This window comes from Scyliorhinus torazame, chromosome 10, assembly GCF_047496885.1.
Source record: "Scyliorhinus torazame isolate Kashiwa2021f chromosome 10, sScyTor2.1, whole genome shotgun sequence".
NCBI lineage: Eukaryota > Metazoa > Chordata > Chondrichthyes > Carcharhiniformes > Scyliorhinidae > Scyliorhinus > Scyliorhinus torazame.
The window spans coordinates 191,164,650-191,191,195 of record NC_092716.1 but is presented as its reverse complement, the minus strand read 5'-3'; the positions used below and the strand labels follow the sequence as shown (position 1 = coordinate 191,191,195).

Genomic DNA, 26,546 nt, shown 5'->3' with positions numbered 1-26,546 from the left:
AATTCTTTCCCTCGGCCTGGGGTTTATGCTGGCTCAAGCCAGCGACAGAGAAATCAAGAACGAGCTCTGCATTTTAAATCAACGCAACTGAAATAAACCAACTCCTGTTTGTGAGGAGAACGCGCTTCCCCTTTTACGATCATTCGGTGAGACAGGGGTGGGGAGGAAGCAAACTGAGAGACAACCTAAAAATACCCTGCTAAAGTGCTCCTGGAACAGGTTTTTTTTCTCTCTGGGAATTACTGAAAACCTTTCAAAACATCCATTCTCAGCAGCTTTCCTTTCAGGAGGTGTTTTGATTTACTGTGAGGTTTCGAATACTGGCAGTTCTATTTTCCTTGGCTGCTGCAGAAACTGCTGAGCTCCTTGCGCAGTTAACAAAACAGAGTAGCAATCAAGTTTCAAGCCCCTGACATTGGTGTTCGATTACAGAGTGGCTGAAGAACAACTGCATTTACATACTCGGTGTTGCCAGTGATTTCCTCTTGGATATGCCGAGACTGCAGAATTCCCTCTCTTTTCTGTGGGAAAGGAAGAAATTTCAAGAAGTGAATCCTTGAAAAAAAAAATCAGCTGCTTCTCTTTGTTTTCCATATAGCTAGCAATGCAAGTTAAAATGAAACTTGGTATCCTGTAAAGCACCGAGTTAACCCCCAGCCATACTGTCTTGACCACCTGATCATGCCAATGCACTCTCTCTTCATTCACCCTCCACAAACTGTGGTCCACCAAAAACTCTGCCACCCATAACTCACGCCTACTCCCATCTCTCCCTGTGCATCCTTCCCTACCCGTTACCTCCTTCAGCCCTACATCACCCACCCGACTGGGACACCGCACTTCAGCAAGGAGAAGGTGCAGAGATTTCCTAGAATGGGACCAGGGAAGGGAGACTGGAGAAGCTGGGGTTGTTCTCCTTAGAGCAGAGGAGGACCGGGGGACGGGGGGGGGGGGGGAAGGGGGACGGGACCTAAAAGAGATATAAAAATAAAGTAAGTGGGGAGAAACTATACCCCTCAGGCAAATGAGTCAGTGGTCAAACATCACAGATTGAAAATAATTGGAACTAGAGGGAAAGTAAGGAGAAACCTTCTCTTAGAGAGGGCTGTTAAGAGTTGGAATGCACTGCCTAAAAGGAGCAGACTCATGGACATTTCAAAAGGTGATTGGTTGGGGGCTCATTTGCAGGGTTAGGGGGAAAAAGCTGGTGAGTGAGACTAACTGGTTAGCTCTTTTCCAAGAGACAGCACAGGCCTCCTCAGTGCCTTTTGACTCTATAATTCGAACTCTGCGTTTCTCCAATTCCGGCCTCTTATACATCCCTCACTTCCTTGGTGGTCGTTCCTTCAGCTGACTGGACCCAAAACACTGGGAACTCCATGGGCGCGATTCTCCACTCCCACGCCGGTTGGGAGAATCGCCTGGGCCGCCAAAATTTCCGGGGACGCCGGTCCGACGGCCTCCCGCGATTCTCCCAAGCGGCGGGAACGGCCCGGTCAAGTTCGCGGGCCGCAGGCCAGAGAATCGCCGGAGACACCCAAAATGGCGATTCTCCGGCACCCCCGCTAGTCTGAGGCCCGGATGGGCCGAGCGGCCAGGCCAAAACGGCGGGTTCCCACCGGCGCCGTCCACACCTGGTCGCTGCAGTCGTGGGTGGTGCATAAACGCTGGGGGGGGGGGGGCGGCCTGTGGGGGGGCGAGGGGGGATCCTGCACAGGGCTTCACCTGCAATGTGGGGTGGCCCGCGATCGGTGCCCACCGATCGTCGGGCCGTCCTCTCTGAAGGAGGACCTCCTTCCTTCCGCGGCCCCGCAAGATCCGTCCCCCATCTTCTTGCGGGGCGGATTTGGACAGGACGGCAACCACGCATGACGTCCGTTATGCGGCGCCGGCCGCGTCATCTATGCGGCGCTGCTTTTACCCGGGCGACAAGGCCTGGCGCGGGTAGATGACTCGGCCCCGATACTGGCCCATTGTCAGGGCCTGAATCGGTCGGGACCGGGGCCGTTCCGCGCCGTCGTGAACCTCGACGGCGTTCACTATGGCGCGGCCACTTCGGCGTGGGAGTGGAGAATCCCGCCCCATGTCTAAACCTCTCCCCTCGCCCTCTCCTCCTTTAAGACACTCTTTAAAACCTCCCTCTTCACTAAAACTTTCGGCCACCTGTCCAAATATTTCCTCTGGTGGCTCAGTGGCAAATGTTCCATGTCCTGTAAAGTGCCTTTGGATGTTTTACTATGCTAAATATTGTTCATGTTGTTTTTATTAAAGAAGTGTCACCTGCAAATCTTTTGCATTTTAGCCTTTGATACACATTTTCACATGGATTAAAATGTGTATGTTGCAGTACTGATTGAACATTTGGCAAACGCAGCTTCTGGCATTTGACTGATCACTTGATTCATGTTATCTAGCGGGCGGTTGGCTCATTTCCAGACGTTTTCTGCTTTTGCCAGCTTTTGAGCCTAATAGTTATCTCATTTTCACACTGTCCCAGAAAATTCCCAGTCAATTGTACACCAATATTAAACGTGACATTTCCAGAGATTTATTTTCTTGTAGTCATTTACCTGGACAACCACCACTTGAACAGAGACGTGATCTGGGAGTCGAATCGGTGCCCTGAAGTATTGGGAAACCGCAACCAACAGGTGGAGAATGGCCACCAGACTCTTCATATGAACATCTCAAAAACCACAAAGACACAAGTTAATAGCATCCCATCTCACACTGTGCCTCAATAAAGTACACTACAAAACGTTGGTCAACACTTCAATGTCAAACAACAAGAGCAACTTTTTCACACTCAAGCATGTGACCAGATGGAAAAACATACACAGAGTCGAAAGATGCTCGGATCCAGGATCAGGCAAATAAAATCTTAGGGGAGGGAGTGACCTAATGGTATTGTCACTGGACTAATAATTCAGAGACTCAGGGCAATGTTCGGGTTTGAATCCCACCAGAGCAGATGATGGAATTTTAAATCAATTAAAAAAATCTGGAATTTAAAAAGAACTAATGATGTCCATGAAATCCGTGTCGATTGTCCTGACAACCCATCTGGTTCACTAATCTCCCTTAGGGAAGGAAATCTGTCATCCATACCTGGTCTGGCCTACACGTGACTCCAGACTCTTAAATACCCTGAGGGATGGGCAATAAATGCTGGCCCAGCCAGCGACGCCCTCATCTCATGAACGAATAAAGTTTTCTTTTCTCCAATTTGTGCAGGAGGAATGACCTGCTCAATAGCAGATATGTTGAAATTATGCAGCGTGATTTTAGTAACTAATTAAACCAGCAGGTCCCTGTGAAATTACTTGCCTACTACTTGAGAAAGGTGAACCCATTTATCGGAAATGGCTAGGACCTTCTTGAAAGTAACTGGAGAAGTGTCACACACCTCAAATGGTTAGCACCCTCGCCTCGGAGTCAGACATTTGTGAGTTCAAGTCCCACTCCAAAGATCTGAGCACAAAATCGAGACTGACACTGCCAGTCAGAATGGCTGTCTTTTCAGAATAGACTTTAAACCAAAGCCCCTTGTTCCACCTCAGGTAGATGCAAAGGTCTCTCAGCACTATTAGAAGCAGCACAGGTGAAATTTCCCTCATGTCCTGGCAAATTATTTGTTGAGTTTGTTATGTGCAAATTGGTTGCTGTGCTTTCTACATTACAAAAGTAAATGTCTTAAGTTGGCATATGGGCTGTAGAAATGCATGTCCTTTTTCTTCCTTTAAGAAATTCATTGCAATGATTTGAAAGGCAGATTGCGGCATAGTGGTCTTGTCACTGAACTAGTAATCCAGAGGCCCAGACAAATACCATGTGGATATGGGTTCAAATCCCACTACGGCAGCTAGTGGAATTCAAATTCAATTGATAAATCTGGAATTTAGAGTCTCAGTGATGGGGACCATGAAACGATCACTGAATGTTGTAAAAATCTACATGGTTTACTTATGTGCTTTAGGGAAGGAAATCTGTCATTCATACTCAGTCTGGCTTACATGTAACTCCAGATGCATAGCAATGTGGTTGATTCTTAACTGCCCTCTGCAATGTCCTAGCAAGCCACTCAGTGCAAGGTCAATTAGAAATAGTCGCCAAATAACAGGGACTTCCGGGTGCGGCGATGACCAGCTGAGTCGCACGTTTCGGCAGCTCCCTGTGAAACGGACTTTTGGGCTCTTGATAGGAGCCCCAACGGCAATTTTAACGGCTGAAAACACCGTGCGGTAAACCAGAAGGGTGTTCCCCCTGGACACGGATGGAAAAAGGAGAGGAAAGTGGCCGGATTGCAGCGGATCCTTTGGAACAACGGCAAGGAAGGCAAGCAGAAACCAAGATGGCGTCGGAAGGTGGCAGTTTCATATGGGGCCCTGAACAACAAGAGTTTTTGAAACGCTGCGTGGAGGAGATAAAAAAGGAAATGAAGAAAGAGTTGTTGGCCCCGATATTACAGGCGATTGAAGGGCTGAAAGAGGAACAAAAGACCCAGGAGCAGGAGCTTCGGGTCGTGAAGGCGAAAGCAGCAGAGAATGAAAACGATATACAGGGCCTGGTGGTGAAGTCGGAGATACAGGAGGCACACCAGAAACGATCTGTGGAGAGGTTGGAGGCACTGGAAAATAACGCAAGGAGGAACAACTTGAGGATTCTTGGCCTTCCTGAAGGTGTGGAGGGGGCGGACGTCGGGGCATATGTGAGCACGATGCTGCACTCGTTAATGGGAGTGGAGGCCCCGACGGGTCCGTTGGAGATGGAGGGAGCATACCGAGTTATGGTGCGAGGATCGAGAGCAGGAGAAGCTCCCAGAGCCATAGTGGTGAGATTTCTCCGTTTTAAGGATAGAGAAATGGTCCTTAGATGGGCGAAGAAAACTCGGTGTAGTAAATGGGAGAACGCGGTGATCCGCGTCTATCAAGATTGGAGTGCGGAGGTGGCGAGAAGGAGGGCGAGCTTTAATCGGGCCAAAGCGGTACTTCACAAAAAAAAGATAAAGTTTGGAATGCTGCAACCGGCAAGACTGTGGGTCACATATCAAGGGAGGCACCACTACTTTGAGACGGCGGATGAAGCGTGGACTTTTATTGTAGAAGAAAAATTGGAATGATTGGACTACGAAAATGAACGTTTGGACAAAGTGGTGGGACGAGTGGGGGGGGGGGGCGAAGAGGGATTGTATGATTAATCCTGCGGTATGGTAACTTTTCTTTCTCCCACAGGTGGTGATGGGGGGAGGTGGGGAGGGAGCGGAGATGGGGCGTTGGCCATGGGAGGCGGGGCCGAGGGAGAGGCACGGGCTTGGTTCCCGCGCTATGATAATTATGGCGGGAATAGAGAAGCAGGAAGGAGGGGGCGCCGCACGGGGCGAGCCGTGATCACGGGGGGAAGCCGAGGTCAGCCAGAGTTTGCTGACTTCTGGGAGCAACATGGGGGGAGTAATTACGCTAGCGGGGGGTCTAGCGGGGGGGGGGGGGGGGGGGAGGGGGGAATTACTGGGTTGCTGCTGCTGGGGAAAGGGGGGAGTGGGTACGGGAAAGGATGGGCGGGGGGGCACCGTCTGGGAGAAATACAGCTGCGTGGGAACTGGGCGAGAAGCTGGAAAAAGATGATGGCTAACCGGCAAGGGGGGGGGTGGGAAGCCCCCCAACTCGGCTGATCACGTGGAACGTGAGGGGGCTTAACGGGCCGATAAAGAGGGCACGAGTACTCGCACACCTTAAGAAACTTAAAGCAGATGTGGCCATGTTACAGGAAACGCACCTGAAACTGATAGATCAGGTTAGGTTGCGCAAAGGATGGGTAGGGCAGGTGTTCCATTCGGGGCTGGATGCGAAAAACAGGGGGGTGGCTATATTAGTGGGGAAGCGGGTAATGTTCGAGGCAAAGACTATAGTGGCGGATAACGGGGGCAGATACGTGATGGTGAGTGGCAAATTACAGGGAGAGATGGTGGTGTTGGTAAACGTGTATGCCCCGAATTGGGACGATGCCAATTTTATGAGGCGAATGCTAGGACGCATCCCAGACCTAGAGACCGGAAAGCTGATAATGGGGGGAGACTTTAACACGGTGTTGGAACCAAGGCTGGATAGGTCGAAGTCCAGGACTGGTAGGAGGCCGGCAGCAGCCAAGGTGCTTAAGGATTTTATGGAGCAGATGGGAGGGGTGGACCCGTGGAGATTCAGTAGACCTAGGAGTAAGGAGTTCTCGTTTTTCTCCTATGTCCATAAAGTCTATTCACGCATAGACTTTTTTGTGTTGGGTAGGGCATTGATCCCGAGGGTGAGGGGAACGGAATATACGGCTATAGCCATTTCGGATCATGCCCCACATTGGGTAGACTTGGAGATAGGGGAGGAAACAAGAGGGCGTCCACCCTGGAGAATGGACATGGGACTAATGGCGGATGAGGGGGTGTGCTTAAGGGTGAGGGGATGCATTGAAAAGTACTTGGAACTCAATGACAAAGGGGAGGTTCAGGTGGGAGTGGTCTGGGAGGCGTTGAAGGCGGTGGTTAGGGGGGAGCTGATATCAATAAGGACACATAAAGGGAAGCAGGAGAGTAAGGAACGGGAGCGGTTGTTGCAAGAACTTTTGAGGGTGGACAGACAGTATGCGGAAGCACCGGAGGAGGGACTGTATAGGGAAAGGCAAAGGCTGCATGTGGAATTTGACTTGCTGACCACAGGCACTGCAGAGGCACAATGGAGGAAGGCGCAGGGTGTACAGTATGAATATGGAGAGAAGGCGAGCAGATTGCTGGCACACCAATTGAGGAAAAGGGGAGCAGCGAGGGAAATAGGGGGGGTGAGAGACGAAGATGGAGAGACGGAGCGGGGAGCGGAGAGAGTGAATGAAGTGTTTAAGACATTTTATAAAAAATTGTATGAAGCTCAACCCCCGGATGGGAGGGAGAGAATGATGGAGTTTTTGGATCGGCTGGAAATTCCCAAGGTGGAAGAGCAGGAAAGGATGGGATTGGGAGCACAGATCACGGTAGAAGAAGTGGTGAAAGGAATTAGGAACATGCAGACGGGAAAGGCCCCGGGACCGGACGGATTCCCAGTTGAATTTTACAGAAAATATTTGGACTTGCTCGCCCCGCTACTGACGAGGACCTTTAACGAGGCAAAGGAAAGGGGACAACTGCCCCCGACTATGTCAGAAGCAACGATATCGCTTCTTTTAAAGAAGGAAAAGGATCCGCTACAATGCGGGTCCTACAGACCAATCTCCCTCCTCAATGTAGATGCCAAGGTCTTGGCCAAGGTAATGGCAATGAGAATAGAGGAATGTGTCCCGGGGGTGGTTCATGAGGACCAAACTGGGTTTGTGAAGGGGAGACAGCTGAACACGAACATACGGAGGTTGTTAGGGGTAATGATGATGGCCCCACCAGAGGGTGAAACGGAGATAGTAGTGGCGATGGATGCCGAGAAAGCATTTGATAGAGTGGAGTGGGATTATCTGTGGGAGGTGTTGAGGAGATTTGGGTTCGGAGAGGGGTGTGTTAGATGGGTGCAGCTGTTGTATAGGGCCCCAGTGGCGAGTGTGGTCACGAATGGACGGGGATCGGCATATTTTCGGCTCCATAGAGGGACAAGGCAGGGATGTCCTCTGTCCCCATTACTGTTTGCACTGGCGATTGAGCCCCTGGCGATAGCGCTGAGAGGTTCCAAGGGATGGAGGGGAATACTTAGGGGAGGAGAAGAACACCGGGTATCTTTATATGCGGATGATCTGCTACTATATGTGGCGGATCCAGCGGAGGGGATGCCAGAAATAATGCGGATACTTGGGGAGTTTGGGGATTTTTCAGGGTATAAATTGAACATGGGGAAGAGTGAGCTGTTTGTGGTGCATCCAGGGGAGCAGAGTAGAGAAATAGAAGACCTACCGTTGAGGAAGGTAACAAGAGACTTTCGTTACCTGGGGATCCAGATAGCTAAGAATTGGGGCACATTGCACAGGCTAAATTTGACGCGGTTGGTGGAACAGATGGAGGAAGATTTCAAGAGATGGGATATGGTAGCATTGTCAATGGCAGAGAGGGTGCAGGCGGTTAAGATGGTGGTCCTCCCGAGATTCCTCTTTGTGTTTCAGTGTCTCCCGGTGGTGATCACGAAGGCTTTTTTCAAAAGGATAGAAAAGAGTATCATGGGTTTTGTTTGGGCCGGGAAGACTCCGAGAGTGAGGAAGGGATTCTTACAGCGTAGTAGGGATAGGGGGGGGCTGGCACTACCGAGCCTAAGTGAGTATTATTGGGCCGCTAATATTTCAATGGTGAGTAAGTGGATGGGAGAGGAGGAAGGAGCGGCGTGGAAGAGATTAGAGAGGGCGTCCTGTAGGGGGACCAGCCTGCGGGCTATGGTGACAGCCCCATTGCCGTTCTCACCAAGGAACTATACCACGAGTCCGGTGGTGGTAGCTACACTGAAGATTTGGGGACAGTGGAGACGACATAGGGGAAAGACCGGAGCACTGGGGGGGGTCCCCGATAAGAAACAACCATAGGTTTGCCCCGGGGGGAATGGATGGGGGATATGGAATGTGGCAAAGAGCAGGTATAACGCAATTGAAAGATCTATTTGTGGATGGGAAGTTTGCGAGTCTGGGAGCGCTGACCGAGAAATATGGGTTGCCCCAAGGGAATGCATTCAGGTACATGCAATTGAGGGCTTTTGCGAGGCAACAGGTGAGGGAATTCCCGCAGCTCCCGACACAAGAGGTGCAGGACAGAGTCATCTCAAAGAAATGGGTGGGGGACGGTAAGGTGTCGGATATATATAGGGAAATGAGAGACGAAGGGGAGACTATGATGGACGAACTAAAAGGGAAATGGGAAGAAGAGCTAGGGGAGGAGATTGAGGAGGGGATGTGGGCAGATGCCCTAAACAGGGTAAACTCGTCGTCCTCGTGCGCCAGGCTAAGCCTGATTCAGTTTAAGGTATTACACAGGGCACATATGACTGGAACACGGCTCAGTAAATTTTTTGGGGTGGAGGATAGGTGTGCGAGGTGCTCGAGAAGCCCAGCGAATCATACCCATATGTTTTGGTCATGCCCGGCACTACAGGGGTTTTGGATGGGGGTGACAAAGGTGCTTTCGAAAGTAGTAGGAGTCCGGGTCGAACCAAGCTGGGGGTTGGCTATATTTGGGGTTGCACAAGAGCCGGGAGTGCAGGAGGCGAAAGAGGCCGATGTTTTGGCCTTTGCGTCCCTAGTAGCCCGGCGCAGAATATTGCTAATGTGGAAAGAAGCCAAGCCCCCGGGGGTGGAGACCTGGATAAATGATATGGCGGGGTTCATAAAGTTAGAGCGGATTAAGTTCGTCCTAAGGGGGTCGGCTCAAGGGTTTACTAGGCGGTGGCAACCGTTCGTCGAATATCTTGCGGAAAGATAGATAGGGGAGAACAAAGAAGGCAGCAGCAGCGGCCCAGGACTTGGGGGGGGGGGGGGGGGGGCCTGAGACAAGGCAGTTGCCAATTAGGGCTAGTTTTTATTTTTTGTTATTTAATATTTATTTATTTGTTGTTGTTTTTGTTTAAATTTAAAAAGGTCATTATTATCTGTATTGTTACAATGTTGTGTAAAGGATGCACAATGTACTGTGTTGGTTGACCAAAAATTTTCAATAAAATATTATTAAAAAAAAAAAGAAATAGTCGCCAAATGCTGGCCTTGCCTGTGATGATTAAAGAAAAAAATTGCAGTCCACTCAATTAAACAAAACTTTCTCTACAATCTAGTATGGTTCTGCCATTTACCTACACAAGTGCACTTTTCCCTGCAACAGCACAGGAGGAGGTCATTCAGCCCATTATGCCTGTGTCAGTACCTTAAGGAGCTATCTCATTTGTGTCCCCCCCATGTTCTGTCCACATAGCCATGAAAGCTTCTCAAATGAACAACTTGATCTTCTCGATACCGTGGGCAGCACGGTAGCATAGTGGTTAGCACAGTTGCTTCACAGCTCCAGGGCCCCAGGTTCGATTCCCGGCTGGGTCACTGTCTTGTTCCGGTTTCCTCCCACAGTCCAAAGATGTGCGGGTTAGGTGGATTGGCCATGCTAAATCAGTGTCAAAAAAATGTTAAGTGGGGGTTACTGGGATAGGGTAGATATGTGGGCTTCAGTAGGGTGCTCTTTGTAAGGGCCGGTACAGACTCGATGGGCCGTATGGCATCCTTCTGCACTGTAAATTCTATGATACCATGTTGGGCAGTTGAAAGCGAATGGAATAAGGGCAACTTAATAAATCTGCCCAACAGTTTCCAGGAGAGAAGTGGAGACCTGGCATGGAACATAGGAACAGGAGGAGGCCATTCTGCCCCTTCAGCATATGCTATTATTCGACTGGATCTTGGCTAATTTGTATCTTAAAATCTAATCTTTAATAAGGACACGTGGGGTCCACACTGAGTAAGAATTTTGTTCCCCCAATTAAGGGGCAATTTAGTGTGGCCAATCCACCTACCCTGCACATCTTTGGGTTGTGGGAGTGAGACCCACGCAGACACAGGGAGAATGTGCAAACTCCACACAGATAATGACCCGGGGCCGGGATTGAACCTATGTCCTCGGCGCCATGAGGCAGCAGTGCTAACCACTGCGCCACCGTACCGCCCGCACACCGAGTAAGAATAAAGAACTGGTTTATTTACTGTTCTGTTAAATACAACTCCCAGTAGATTCCTACCGGGTCTCTCTACGGTTGTCTTACTGGCCAACCTTTTATACATAGCTGAATGGAGATTCCCCTGCCCCTTAGCAGGGCAGCTCATACTGCGCGAGAACCATGGGAAGATAATCATTCCCACACCATAATCCCCGTGGGGGATATGACACCATCCTTAAAAGTTACAAAGCCAATGAACAGAGTGGACAGGGCAACCCTTAATCCTTCTCATTGTTTGCTCCAAAAAACAATTCAATTGGAGCCAATTCATGGTCCCCACAAGAGAGACATCCAAGATCCAAACTGACAAGAAAAGGCATGGAACCTCACCTTGGGCTTGATCTTAGCCAAAAGGCTCAGAAACAATGGCTAATCTTTATCTTAATCCATTTACCCAATTGAATCCTGTCATTCTTGCCTAACAAAAATCTAGCAATTTCAGTTTCAGAATTTACATGATTCCCCCAGCCTCGACAGTTTTTTTTAAGGGAGGATGGAGAGTTCCAGACTTCCCTTATCCTCACAGGCAATGAGAAGAAGTGCTTGCTGACTTCACCCGAATGGCCTAGCTGCAATTTTAAGGTTACGTTATTGGCCAGTGTGTGGAAATGTGGCTTCTGCAGTGACTGGTTTGCTGCTCAACTGGATCTCTCTGTACAAGAAGCAAGATTACAGGAATCAAATTTGTCTGCTTTAAGACAGATTACAGTCAGGAGAATGGCTAATGGAAGGCTTGGCTACAACACAGTGCCTCCAGGTTCTTGAAGAATGTGACAGCTGCTCTTCCTAGCTGGCATTAACACGGGACGACTGGGTTTGAGTCCGACTCCAGCTGTTGGAAGGCTCCACACTTAATTCCATCTCGCCAACATTGAAAGGGAGAGACTATAATAAATCCAAGAGCATCAGGGATGAATTTTTGCTACAACCTGCCAAGCGGTATTCCCTCAGCGATAAGTAGGAAGTTCTGTAGAGGATAAAGTTGGCAACTGTTGAATAAAAGGGCTTAACCATATGTGACAATTCATCTCTGGTCAGCTTTTCCAGTATGTTGACCAATTGCTTCCCTCAGTGTAAATCAGACGTGATTTACAAGCCAAGAAGCTGAATGTGACTGAAGAAATCTTGCTCCACTTGTATTAAGATAGCTGGGTAATGTATTTTAGATCCGCCTCAACAAGGTATTTTCCTGCGCTGTACATCAACACAATCTATTCCACTGTTTGTGAGAGGGGCAGTCGGATAGTTCGATCAAGAGATGAGAAGTATAGAAATGTAACGTTAACTAGGAGCAAACACATATAAACACACACTCTGAGGGGAATAGTTATAGTGAAGGGCATTCACAAAAGAAAATGAGAACCAAAAATTTTGGATGTAAAAGCAGATCCATGGATTGGCAGATAAAATGTGAAAATTTGCCTCAAGTCATTTATTGATTCTGGCAACAGGACCCAAGTCCGAGAACGTGAACTGCAAGAGCTGACTGAGAGCGGCAGTTTGTGGTTTTGTTTCAGATTTTCAAAAATTGTTATTTGCTTTCTCCTGCCATGCACAAAGAACACAAAGTCAGTTGGTTTTGAAGAGGCTTGTATGACGCTTGTACCGGAGTGTGCATGCATACTTCTAAATACCTGTGTGCACACCTGTGCTCTGTGTGCGTTAAAGTTATCACCTCTGCTTAGATTTATTCCAGGAACTTTCATCCCAAATGCCCAGCATCCCTACTTATCTATCATTTGTCTGCTGATGTGTATGTCCACTGTTCTAACTTTTAATGATCAGTAAAATCTTTACCCACCACAGTTTCCAGCCTCTCTCATCATTCCCAAAATATTCCGATTTGCTCTTCTCAGATCCAAAATGGATGATCTCATACTTTCTCGCATTGAACTGGTAACTTTTAATAATAATAATAATAATAATCTTAATAATCTTTATTAGTGTCACAAGTAGTGTCATAATTAACACTGCAGTGAAGTTACTGTGAAAGTCGCCACATTCCGGCGCCTGTTCGGGTACACTGAGGGAGAATTCAGACTGTCCAATTCACCGAACAGCACATCTTTCATGACTTGTGGGAGGAAACCGTTCACCTGGAGGAAACTCACGCAGACACGGGGAGAACGTGCAGACTCCGCACAGTCAGTGATCCAAGCCAGGAATCGAACCCTGGACTTAGCGCTGTGAAGCAACAGTGCTGACCACTGTGCTACCGTGCTACCTTCACTTATACTAATTACTTTGTGTTCCTCACTCTCATTCGACCCTTGGTTCACCACAATATTTGGTGTGTTCCTGGTGCCTCCAACTAGAAGACAGACACAAAATATTTGTTAATGTCCCTGCCATTTCCTTATTCCCCATTATAATTTCTCTCGTCTCTGCTATAAGGGATCTATTTTTACAATCAATAATCCCTTCTATATTTCTTGCTAGTTTATTCTCATATTCAACTTTTTCCCTCTCTATCAACATTCTTGATAATCCTAACTGATTTTTAAGACCCTCCCAATCTTTCGGTTTACTACTCTTGGCAAATATTGTAAGCCTCTTCTTTTAATCTAACACGAACTATAAAATTTCTCTAGTTAGCCGTGGCTGCACCACTTCTTTGGGATTTTTTATTCCTCGAGGTAACGTATATTTGTTGAGAATCAGTGTTGCCCCTTCTGCTGGGATTTTGTTTTGCGCAATGTCCCTTTAATAACAAAATTATGCTGGGGAGTATTTTGAAAGAGGGTTAAGTGGGATTTCCTGCTTAGATTCCAAGAAATGCCTATGTGAGCTGAGATGCCATGGACATTAACAGTTAAGAAGTAATGGGTAAATAGAAATCCCTAATTGCAGTGGTGTTGGGGTGTTTGAGCCTTCTTGGCAGGCAGTTGAGGAAAGAGAAAACAGACTAGGCTCTCTCTGAATGGAACAGCTTTCTGTTTGGCAGTGTTCAAACAGATCCTGGTATTGAAGGAGATCTGGGAGAATACAGCAGTGACTGTGTAACTGTGTGTGTTATACAGTTGGGAAGGACAGAACTCTGAAGACAAGAAGAATGATGGGTTGTGGATTAGACAATACCATTACTGCTGTTGAAGTGGTACCAGAGCCCACCAGAGCATTTAATAGGATCAGAGATAGGAGTCTCTGGGGGTGTTGTCGTTAAGACTGTTGTGACTGGAGTGAGAGGGGGTTTGTAGAAGTATACCTTGTTGGCAGTAACAATGTCCGAATACTTTGGATGGAATACGGATAATGGTGAATGTGGCTCAAGAGCCAAAAGGGGCGGATGGGAAGTTGAGAGATCCTACCGCACCAAGGCTGAGGCGGAAAGCTTGCGAGATTTCCCTTGCTCTCACATTTTTGCAGGAAATATTGGGTATGCTTGTTACTATGTGAGGCGCAACTTTGGTGCATCGCCGATTTAAATTTGCCTCACTTCATAATTAATGTTTGAATTCTGTTAATTTTAATCGGTTTATTACAGTAAAAACTTTAAAATGAAATCTTGTCCAATGGTTTTCTTTCCGTTGGTATCCTGGGAATTAATTCCTCTTTTTTTTTTTTTTACATGCTTTCAGATCTCTATGGGATCTTAACAATGTTTGCCATTGCTTATTTACCATGATATATTCTAATCTAATTTCCCAATCTACTTCAGCTGACTTACTCCTCACAGCTCCATATTTTGATTTGTTTAAATTTGTGTGTCTAGTTTTGGGCTCTCAAACTGGAGATGAAATTGTAACATATTATTTGCATTCTTCCAAGGAGGTTCTTTGAGGTGATAATTAACTATCTTATTACAAACTGCTAGGTTTTAAATAACCTGTCTCCAACGTCTACCATATTCCTTTGTGATAGGCGGCATGGTGGTGCAGTGGTTAGCACAGCTGCCTCATGGCACCAAAGTCCCGGGTTCGATCCTGGCCCCGGGTCACTCTGTGTGGAGTTTGCACATTCTCCCAGTGTCTGCGTGGGTCTCACCTGCACAACCCAAAGATGTGCAGGGTAGGTGGAATGGTCACGCTAAATTTCCCCTTAATTGGAAAATAAATGAATTGGGTACTCTTAAATTTATTTTAAGAAAATTATTCCTTTGCGATCACTGAATTTGAATGGCAGCTTGTATCACAATGCTGTGGTCAATCTGCCCATTGTTCCTGTGGTCTTTGTTCCTCATCCATGCCGGTAGCAAGTATTAGTGAATGTTCCCTTTATTCCGCCTCTTCATTTCCTAACTCTAAACCAATTACTGACCCACGTCACAAGGTTACCTCCAATTAGGAGACCCACCATTTTTGCTAAGAATCACCATGTATATTATAAAAATATTAAATCCCAATAATGGCAGCATTCCATCCAATGTAACAAAACAAGGCTGGAGCTAATTTTGGACTATGAGAAGGTATACTTGAACTGCGGATGCCAATTTGTTCCCAGAAAAACACCGTAGCAATACAAATCCCTTCCTTTTGCTCCTTGCATCTGCTGGTTTTTATTGCAATTCTCTATATGGGTCCCATTTCATGCAATTATGTGTCTTAATAGGATAAAAGATTTGGACAAGGGGAGAAAGAATTTGCATTTGTTCTGTCCCCAAAGTTTTAAAGCCAATGTACATTTAAAGCATAATCACTATTGTAATGTCAGAAAAACAATCGTCAATTTGTGCACAGTAGGGTCATCCACAAGCAATGTGATAATGACCAGATTTATTTTCATACAAGTAATGTTGGTTGAAGGATAAACATTGTGCCAGGTGAGCAAGACCTCTCCTGCTTTTCAAAATATTGGCTGTGAATTCTATTCAGGGAAGATCTTAGCCAAAGGACGGTTATTCATTGTAGAGATGCTAATTATACTCTGTTAAAATCAAACTTACTGTCAATCGTCCACTTGATGTTTCTGGGTGGCAGTTTAAGCGTTTCATTGATTTTTTCAAGAACAGTCTGCAGTTTCTGTTTCTGGGCAATTTCCGACTGCGTCACCTCAGCTACGTTCAGCTTCTCACCTTCAAGTTTCTCTGTACAATGAAGAAGAAACAAGGCCAATTTGTTACTTTCGACTCCAATACAGCACACTTAACATCTCAAGGTGATTCTTGCATTAATCAGACAAAAGAAAAATAAAACCTATCCCTATTAGAACACATCACCAAAAGCTGATTGAAAGAGTAGGTTTTAAAAAGTGTCTTAAAGGAGGTATTAGAAGCAGAGCGGATTAGAGAAGGCCAGAGGCTTTGGGGCTAAACAACCGAAGGCACAACAACCAATGGCAAAGCAATTAAATTTGGGGATAGCCAAGATTTGGATAGTTGAACGTTGCTGGGTATCGGAAGATTATGGAGATCGGGATGGAGAGGCCATATCAGAGAACTGACAACAAGGATGAGAAATTTATAATTGAGGCATTGCTGGACTGGAAGCCTAATTAAGTCAACAAGTATAGTGGGAGTTAGATGAATGGGACTTAGTGTGAGTTAGGTCACTGGGTGCAGGAATTTTGAATGAGGGCAAGCTAATAGACTTTGGAAGATGGGAGGCTGGCCAGGGGAGTGTTGAGTTGAGTCTCGAAGTTTAAAAAACAATACACATCTTTACTAGTTTTATAATTTTTTTCAAAGCACAACTGGTACAGTATAGAACAAATATTTCTGCAAATGTAAGAAGACAGGAGAAATTCAGAACAGTGATCCTTACAAACTGGTGCCTCCAGTTTTAACACTGGATCAATCAGAAAATGATGAGAAAGAGGACATAACCAGGATAAGATAATATGGGTGGCACAGTGGTTAGCACTGCTGCCTCACGGCGCTGAGAACCCGGGTTCGATCCTGACCCTGGGTCATTGTCTGTGTGGAGTTTGCACATTCGCTCTGTGTTTGTGTGGGTCTCACCCCACAACCCAAAAATGTGCAGGGTACGTGAACTGGCCATGCTAAATGGCCCCTTAATTGGATCATAAAGAATTGGGTACTTTAAATTTAAAAAAAGATAGCGCTGCTTATTTTTAAGTATAGCAAGATCGCATTCGTGTAATATGACTCATGGGAAACCTTGAAGGAGGTAAGAAAGCAGAGCCTATAAATTTGTATAAACTGTACTGAATGTATCAGACTTAGAATGAATCACAGACATCAAGAATTCTGTAGGGATACACTCCATGACTATTTTACGCCAGCTTTGAATTAGAGGATGCTCGTCACTGATCCAAGAGTAGAAAATATTTTTATGAGCTGCAAAAGTTATACAGCCTTTTGTTGGTCAACGTCAAAATTCTCCTATCTGGAAGACCCAGAATTAGGAACAAAGGATCAAATTCTAAGGTCCTGTAAAATATCCTCTCAAGCTCCTCAACTGCACCAGACTAATAGGATTGAATATTGACACAGTTCCCTACATAGTATATATAATCACCCTCGTCTACCAGCTACTTTAGGCACACGGGGATATAGCAGGATCAAAACTGTGTCTCAAACTCTGAGATATGCAAGTAATGCAGCATCTTGAATGGAGTCTCCTTCGTTCTATTGCCTTCTGAAATTTTATTGGCATAGTCCCATATGCTACCCCATGACTCCTCATCTATATTAGTTGCCAAGTCTCTTTCCCAAGACTGCAAGGTACCCAACGTAATAACACAGGATCTAGAATACAAGGTATTATAAAACTTCCTAGGCTCCGTAGAAATCAGGATTTAGTCCACCGGGGAAGTAGAAGAGTCAAGTTTCAAAGTTGTCTTGTTACAGATAAAGGGCGGGATTCTCTGATTGCCGACAGGGAAATCGCGTTTGGCGATTGGCCGGAGATTCCGTTTTTACGCTGAAATGGGGGGTGCTGCTGTTTTTCAGATGCCTCCGCCCCCTCAAAAACAGCGTAATCGCTGAGTACGCCGCACGCCATTGGGACGGGCTCAGGGCATCGCCTGAGGCCCTCCCCCAGTACTCCGCCCCCGATGGGCCGACTTCCCAACGGCGCGGAAGCATGTGCTCACAGATTTCGGGGACCTCGTGTGGCGGTTGCAGACCGTGTCCAGCGCCACCACAGTCGGGGGGGGGGGGGGGCATTCTGCTGGCCGGGCGGGCTTCGGCCGGAGCTGGGGGGATGAATGGAGTTACAGGGGGACAGGCCGGGTCCGCGCGCGGCCAGCGCCATGGTGTATGGCGCAGTTGCCGCGGGTGGCCACCGTGCGCATGCGCAGCCACGGACCCGGCAATTCTCTGTCCATATCTGCTGGTGGGCTTTACGTGGCGTGGCTGCTAGCCCCACACTGGGTGGAGAATCGGTGCGGGGGTTCTGCTGACTATTTGGTCGTAAGACTAAACACATGCTCCGGACATAGCTGCAAAATCATTGAATCCAGCCCAAAGTCTTTAAGTTGCAGATACTTAAAAATAGGAGTGTCTCAGAATGTCAAATTGTTGACATAGTGCTCAAAGGACAATAAGGAAGCGGCACTGAACATGGGCAGGATTCTCCATCGGTACAGCGTGCCCCCACCAGCAGTGGGATTCTCCGTCCCGTCAGCCAGCCAATGGGGTTTCCTATTGTGGACAGCCCAACACTGTCGGGAAATCCCCAGGCGTGGGCGAGTTGTCGGCGTAACGGAGAATCCCGACAACGGAAAATCCAGCCCAATATCTCCCAGCCTACAAAGGTGTCTATCTCTCCAAGTATTGAATCCATGGTCCGTAGGACCTGATGGAACATCTGGGTTGCCCTGGATGGGAGAAAGAGCAGAAGTCAGTTTAGATCTCCCTTTTAGTTAATGGACCTTTCTCCATGCTCTAAAAATAGTAAGATTTTCACACCGAGCAGAACCCGACCTAAAGTCCCCATAAAATAACAAGAGCTGTAAAGGATATACCAAGTGGTCCGTTTCAATATTGTGCCAAATAGAGGTGGGGTCATTTCTAACCCAGTCTCTTATAAACCCAAGATGAGAGGCTAGTTGGTACAGTCTAACATTCAGGACCCCCCAGACCCTCTCCTGCAACCTGGGAGCTGCAGCTTGGTGAACTTTAAACAAAACTTATTTTTATTTTAAATAAACGAGCTAGTCATTCCATGGATCTCATTTAAAACCCTAGCAAGATTGACAACATCTGGAAGGGATCCAACAATCTAGGCAACACATTTGTCTTAATCAATGCAATCCTACCCAGCCATAATACCGGCAGGGAGGACCAACGAGTCAGATCCCACCTAATAGATCAATTAACTATGGGAAATTGGCCCCATGTAGTTGTTTGGGGTAATTGCAACATCCAGATAAGTGAATCCCAATGGACACCACTTAAAAGGGGGTTGGCCTACCCCTCAAATCTCCCACTTGTGTAGCTTCCGACTTTGTAGAATGAATCTTATAATTGGAGAAGGCCACGGCGCTGTAATGCTTTGGGATGTCCTGACGTCATGATAGGGTTTGTAGAAAGGAGAATCTTTCTTTTCAGTCAACCCTTCATTTCAGCTTCACTCTTATCTCCACTTACGTTTGGAGGGCTGATATTTACACAAAGACCCCAGCAAGACACTCCACAGCAGCAAAAGGTCAGATAGTAGTTAAGCTCCACGGCAGCACGGTAGCATTGTGGATAGCACAAATGCTTCACAGCTCCAGGGTCCCAGGTTAGATTCCAGCTTGGGTCACTGTCTGTGCGGAGTCTGCACATCCTCCCTGTGTGTGCGTGGGTTTCCTCCCACAGTCCAAAGATGTGCAGGTTAGGTGGATTGGCCATAATAAATTGCCCTTGTGTCCAAAATTGCCCTTAGTGTTGGGTGGGGTTACTGGGTTACGGGGATAGGGGGGAGGTGTTGACCTTGGGTAGGGTGCTCTTTCCAAGAGTCGGTGCAGACTCGATGGGCCGAATGGCCTCCTTCTGCACTGTAAATTCTATGATAACGAAGCCTTGTATTAACTAATCCTTCATCACTGGTAGCAGACACCGCAGTACACATCAATCTCAATGAAGCCCAACCTCAGACACAATGGCTGGATTCTGACTAAGTTGGACGTTCACTTATAAAATTGCCTGCTCCCATCTATCCCCCTCCGGGTATATGTGCTTACTTGTGTGAAACAAAAAATAACACAGGACAGAAGACTGAACCAATATTTCTCCTCCATAAAGTGATGGACAGGAAGCAATGTGATATTCAGAACAGTTTCTAATTGATTTTCCATTCAGTTGTGTTTCAGGTTTCCTTGCTCATGGGACAAACGTTGATTCCAGAGGGAAAAAAAGCACAACTGGTCGGAAATAGCTTAAACTCTGGAAACCTACAATCCAAAGAAAGCCTGGACTTTACATTAATTGGCACGGACATTGACAGCGACAGCAGAGAACTTCCATTTCCAGAGTCTACTGGCTCTCTCGAACATCAAAATTCAAATTTATTGCTGACTGCGCTCTAGACAGATCCTTCTGTCCAGGCTTCAGTGGGTCTGTGAAGTGACCAAAAGGGAAATAGATATATACTTGAAAAATTGTGCAGGGTAATGGGGAAAAGGAAGGCTGGACCAGGACTATTTGTTGAAGAAAGAGTAGGCACAAAGAGTGGGCTGAATGGTCTCCTGTGTTGCATGATTGTATGGACACTAACAACAGTTGTGTGTATTTTTCTACACTGTTTATTGTTTCAACGAACAGCCTCCTGCTTCACCTTCCATCTCCACTTGATACCATGTAATGAGATCTTGAATCCTTATCAAAAACTAAGGGTAGGTGACAAACAATTGTATCCTTTCACTGTTAAGATGCAACAATGTTTAGCTCTGCCTGTCCCTTGAAACCCAATTCCCATTAATAGACACAGCTTCAGTGAGAGTTTAATCATTGCTCGGCAAAGTGACATTTGCAGATTGGAAGATGCTTATAAAATTCCAGGTCATAAAGAATTGCCTGCCATTCTCCCGTTTCTTTTTCAATGTTTTTTTCGAACAACTGGTAAAAGAGGGGGTGATGACAATATTGTTTTACGCAGAGCTGTTGCGATCTGAAAGGGCTGTGGTGGAAACAGATTCAATAATAAGTTTCAAAAGGGAGTTGGAAGGGGATTTTTTTATGGCTCTGGGAAAGAGCAGAGGAGTGGGACTAACAGCTCTTACAAAGAGCTGCACAGCTCGGTGGGTTGCATAACCTCCCATGCAGCATGATTCTGACACCTTGAAGTGCAACAAACCTAAAAAGTTTTATATATAGCATAAAGATAATTCTGTATTAACAATCCATAAAAAATGAACAATAGGTTTCACTGTGCAGTAGCAACATGAGTGGTATTCAACACCAACAGGATGCTGCGGTCAACCAAAAAGACACAGTCTATCCCACAATTGAGTAATGTGGTATATGAATTTCAGTGCCAGTGTGAAGCTAGGCCATACCCCCCACCCAAAGACTGATGGATCACATCAAACAGCATATCCCATCCACTACACATAATTGGCAGAGTACAGACCATACCAAACCAGCCCATGGTTGCAAAACAAAAACAATTTCCAATGTTAAATGTCATTCTGTGATTGGACAACATTTGCTAAATAATCCTCGTGTGCTAAAAATGATGCTGACAATCAATAAGATCGTCAATTAAACAGGTAGTGTAGTGCATGTGTGTGCGCTAGAAGCTACATATACTAATAGACAGGGCCTTGTTCTTTGCAGACAGAAAGAACATGTATACACATTAGCACTGTTGCTTCACCGCCCTAGGGACCCGGGTTCGATTCTCGGCTTGGGTCACTGTCTGTTCGGAGTCTGCACGTTCTCCCCATGTCTGCGTGGGTTTCCTCCGGGTGCTCTGGTTTCCTCCCACAAAGTCCCAAAAGACGTGCTTGTTCGGTGAATTGGATATTCCGAATTCTCCTTCGTGTACCCGAACAGGCGCCGGAGTGTGGCGGCTAGGGGATTCTCACAGTAACTTCATTGCAGTGTTAATGTAAGCCTACTTGTGACACTAATAAAGATTATTACTGTGCCCATTTCAGCGAAACAAAATAAATGGCAGCCATTTACTGACTCATTCCACAGGACCAGGTTAAAGTCCAACCGGTTTGTTTCGATATCACTAGCTTTCGGAGCGCTGCTCCTTCCTCAGGTGAGCAGCGCTCCGAAAGCTAGTGACATCGAAACAAACCGGTTGGACTTTAACCTGGTGTTGTAAGACTTCGTACTGTGCTCACCCCAGTCCAACGCCGGCATCTCCACATCATTCCACAGGGCAATATCTTGACCAATCAGAGTCAAGTTGCCTGGTTTAAATTTCAAACAATCTTTGGCAATTAATGGTCAATCAACATCAACTTGTACATTCTCCATAGCATGCTTCTCTACCCACTAGAGTCCACTTGCCAATCAATCAGCTCTCTCTTCCCAAATAGTATAAAGTCATTGACATTGGTTTTCCTGCAAGGTGAAATACTTTGACAAAATGTCTTTTTCAGCCACACTCAAATTCTGCAATACCAAAGCACAATCACCAAAGTACAATCTAAAAATACTTCTAAAGAAAATCAGCATCATTTAAGGAACCAAAAGCTCTGAAAGGATTTTCTTTCAAAGCAAGTGAAACAGCTGAGCGTTCTTCACAAATTACTCATGCTCTGGCCAAAGTACATAATTGATGATAGATATACAACATTGATGAGGAGGTTACAATAAGCTGAAGAATATTTTTAAGCTAACTACTAAATAAGGAGAAAGAGGATGAAGTGGGGATTATAAAGTAGACCCATTTTCCCCTGCTGGTTAAATTTAGCATGTATGAAGTACAGAGGAGCATAAAATGAGTTTCTCTGCAGATGGAACATAGGTACTTACAGAACCAACAGTGGTCGTCAGCTTATTGTGTCCATTCCAACTCTTTGAAAGAACTATCCAACTAGTTCCACTCCCCCCTGCTCTTTCCCTAGAGCCCGATAAATGCTTCATTTCAAGTATTTATCCAATTCCCTTTCCAAAGTTATGTTTAAATCTGCTCGCCCTGTCCTTTCATGCAGCATGTTCCAGATCACAACAATGTACCATGTTAAAAGTCTCGCCACCCCTGGTTCTCTTGTCAATTAACTTAAATCTGTGTCCTTTGGTTAATGACCCTCTCGCCACTGGAAACAGGTTCCCCTTATTTATTCTGATCAAAACTCCTCATAATTCCAATCACCTCTATTAAATCTCCTTTTGAGCTTCTCTGCACACAGCCCAAAATTTAAGAAAATTGGTTTCATTGTAGTTGTACTTTTAAGGTTAGTAGTAATAATGATTACTGACAGCGTCCTATCCTTGTATCGCTGTGATTCAACATAGTTATCCTTTCCTTTTTGGGAATTTCAAGGATACACAAATTAAATTACTCTGCTTGGACTCGTGCGTGATTGGCAGAAATACAGCAGGAGTCCCTCGGTTGGATCAAATGGTAGTGGCAAAATAGTTCTATTATTAAACTCGTAGTCTGGAGGGCTGGACGACGAACCGAGGGAATGTGGGTTCCAATCCCGCAATGACTGGTTTGAGAATGTAAATTAAAGAATTCTGCAAATAAAAAGCTGGCCTCAATAAAATTGACCATAACGTTGTTAGATTGCCACTTTAAAACCCTACTGATTCACTAATGTCTTTCAGGGAAGGAACCCCAGCCGTCCTTATCCTGCCTGGGCCCACTTGTGACCCTGGTCTCCCACAGCAATGCGGTTGATCTCTCTGAAGCAACCCAGCCTGCTATTTTATGTCCAGGAAGACAGCCTCGCAAGGCCAACCTCAACAGGGGCGTCAACATTAGTGAATGATCCCAGAGAAATGTGTAGGGTTTGCTGCAACACGAGAACAGATGTGGTGATGCTGTTTCTTGGTAACCCAAAGAGCCCCATTTTTCTATCTCCTTCTGCATTCAATGCAGAGTGCCATCACCAGGCTACTGTTGCTCACCCTGCTTGCAGACAACTGCAGTGTTGCACTAGAAGAAGAAGAGAAGCTGGAGCGCTTACCCTGTTAGTGACTGAGATAAAGTCACCCGTCCTGACGGGGAAAACAATCTGCGGCAACATACAGCACGGACAAGGAAAGTGGGTAATGAAAATGCAACACAGGTGGTTGTATTATGGCTGCACATGTTATATGATGAGGTGTAGCCCTTAGTTGCATCGGATCCTTTTCACAACTTACTAAATCCAACAGTGCTTAAACCAAGGAGCCCTTGTTTTGGAGCCCAATCTTTCAGCAGTTTGAGATTTCCATCTCTTCGAGAAGTCTTACCAAACAGCTTCTGCAACACTTGTCCATCATAGAGATCTTCAGCCAAATCCTTCACAATAATCCTCTCCTCGACTAGTTCATCATTGATCCAGTCGATTAAAACCTGGGCACACAGAACATTCATAGCTTAAAAGGTGGTCAAGATCATGAAGGATTTTGAGAGAGTAAATAAGGAGAAACGGTTTCCAGTGAGAAGAGGGACAGTAGCCACGGGACACACAGAGTGAGGATGGATGGCAAAGCAACCAGGTGCGATGTGAGGAAACACAAAGAAAAACATGAGGTGTCGAGATCTAAAATTCGATATCTTCTAAAAAGAGCAAGTAAATTCAATAATAATTTTCAAGAGGAAACAGGAGAAATACATGAAGGGGGAATGAGCAGGAGAATGAGGTTAATTGGACAGCTCATTCAAACAGCTGGCACACCACGATGGGTCAAATGACTGCCTAGCAGTAATGTAGCATTTGAACAATAATGAAATGAAACAAAGGTTCTTCCATGGAACATGGGCATCATTGGCAGGGCCAGAATCTATTGCCCATCCCTAACTGTCATCGAGAAGGTGGTGGTGAGCCGCCTTCTCCAACTGCTGCAGTCCTTCTGGTGCAGGTACAATCAATGTAACAGTAGGAAGGAGGTTCCAAGATTTTGATACAATGAAGGAATGTAGATCTAGTTCCTAATCAGGATTGGAGTAGAACTTGCAAGAGGTAGTGCTTCCATTTGTCTACTACCTGTGTACTTGTAGGTAATAGAGGTCTCAGGTTTGGAAGGTGCTGTCAAAGGAGAATTGGGGAGTTACTGCAGTGCATCTTTTAGATGGTACACACTGCTGCTACTGTGCACTGTTGGTGGAAGGAGTGACTGTTTCAGGTGTGGATGGGGTGCTGATCAAGCGATCAGCCTTGCCCTGGATGGGGTTGAGCTTGACCCCAGTATTGTCGGAGCTTCACTCATCCAATAAAGTTGAGTGTGTTCCATCACGCTCCTGACTTGTACCTTGTAAATGTGGATAGACTTTGGGCGACAGGAGGCGATTTACTCAATACAGAATTCCCCCTCTCACTTGCTCTTGAAGCCAAAGTTCAAAGACTGGTTCAGTTCAATTTCTGCTCAATGGTAAGCCCCACAATGTTGATAGTGGGGGATTCAGCAATGGCAATGCCATTGACAATCTAGAGGAGATGGTTAGATTCTCTCTTGTTGGAGATAGTTATTACCTGTGGCGTGACCACTTATCAGCCAAAGTATGAATGTTGTCCAGATCTTATTGCATGTGGACAAAAACAAAGAACAAAGAACAAAGAAATGTACAGCACAGGAACAGGCCCTTCGGCCCTCCAAGCCCGTGCCGACCATACTGCCCGACTAAACTACAATCTTCTACACTTCCTGGGTCCGTATCCTTCTATTCCCATCCTATTCATATATTTGTCAAGATGCCCCTTAAATGTCCCTATCGTCCCTGCCTCCACTACCTCCTCCGGTAGTGAGTTCCAGGCACCCACTACCCTCTGCGTAAAAAACTTGCCTCGTACATCTACTCTAAACTTTGCCCCTCTCACCTTAAACCTATGCCCCCTAGTAATTGACCCCTCTACCCTGGGGAAAAGCCTCTGACTATCCACTCTGTCTATGCCCCTCATAATTTTGTATACCTCTATCAGGTCGCCCCTCAACCTCCTTCGTTCCAGTGAGAACAAACCGAGTTTATTCAATCGCTCCTCATAGCTTATGCCCTCCATACCAGGCAACATTCTGGTAAATCTCTTCTGCACCCTCTCTAAAGCCTCCACATCCTTCTGGTAGTGTGGCGACCAGAATTGAACACTATACTCCAAGTGTGGCCTAACTAAGGTTCTATACAGCTGCAACAGAATCCTTCAGTGTCTGAGGAGTTGCCAATGGTGCTGAACATTGTGCATCATCAGCAAACTGCTATTTCTGACCTTATGATTATGGAAGATCATTAATGAAGCAGCTGAAGATTCTTGGGCGAAGGACATTATCCTTTGGAACTCCTGCAATGATGTTCTTGGGCTGAGATGATTGGCCTCCAACAACCATAATCATCTTCCTTTGTGCCAGGTATGACTCCAATCAGTGAAGAACATTCCCCTGATTCCCATCGACTTCAATTTTGTTTGGGCTCCTCCATGCCACACTCAGCCAAATGCTGCTTTCATGTCAAGGGCAGGCACTCTCAACACACATCTAGTTCCTGTTACACACACCTTTTCCCATGTTTGTACCAAGGCTGTAATGAAATCTGGAGCGAAGTTTTCGGTTATTGCTTTGTGAATGCAACTTGTAAGCATCAAAGGCACCACCTTCCATCACTTTACTGATGATCGAGAATAGACTGGTGAGGCGGTAATTGGCCAGATTAGATTTGTCCTGCTTTTTGTGTACAGGACATACCTAGGCAATTTTCCACATTGCTGGGTAGATACCTGTTTGTAGCTGCCCCAGAACAGCTCGACTAGAGGCACGGCAAGTTCTGGGGCACAATCTGTCGTATTATTGCCGGAATATTGTCAGGGCCCATTGCCTTTGCAGTATCCAGTACCTTCAGCCATTTCTCAATCACACGGAATTAATCACATTGG

General features: G+C 46.2%; 1 protein-coding gene across 2 annotated transcripts in view; it reads right to left on the bottom strand.

Annotated features, from left to right (window-relative positions):
- LOC140384458 (alpha-parvin) overlaps nt 1-26,546 on the bottom strand; it is a 137,622-nt gene that overhangs the window by 35,785 nt on the left and 75,291 nt on the right. For both annotated transcript variants that reach the window (XM_072466176.1, XM_072466175.1), the window contains exons 4-7: nt 23,935-24,037; nt 15,571-15,711; nt 2,571-2,686; nt 463-521 (exon numbers count right to left, since the gene is read on the bottom strand). In XM_072466176.1, coding sequence (XP_072322277.1) covers nt 463-521; nt 2,571-2,686; nt 15,571-15,711; nt 23,935-24,037 — 419 coding nt within the window. The remainder of the gene's footprint in view (nt 1-462; nt 522-2,570; nt 2,687-15,570; nt 15,712-23,934; nt 24,038-26,546) is intronic.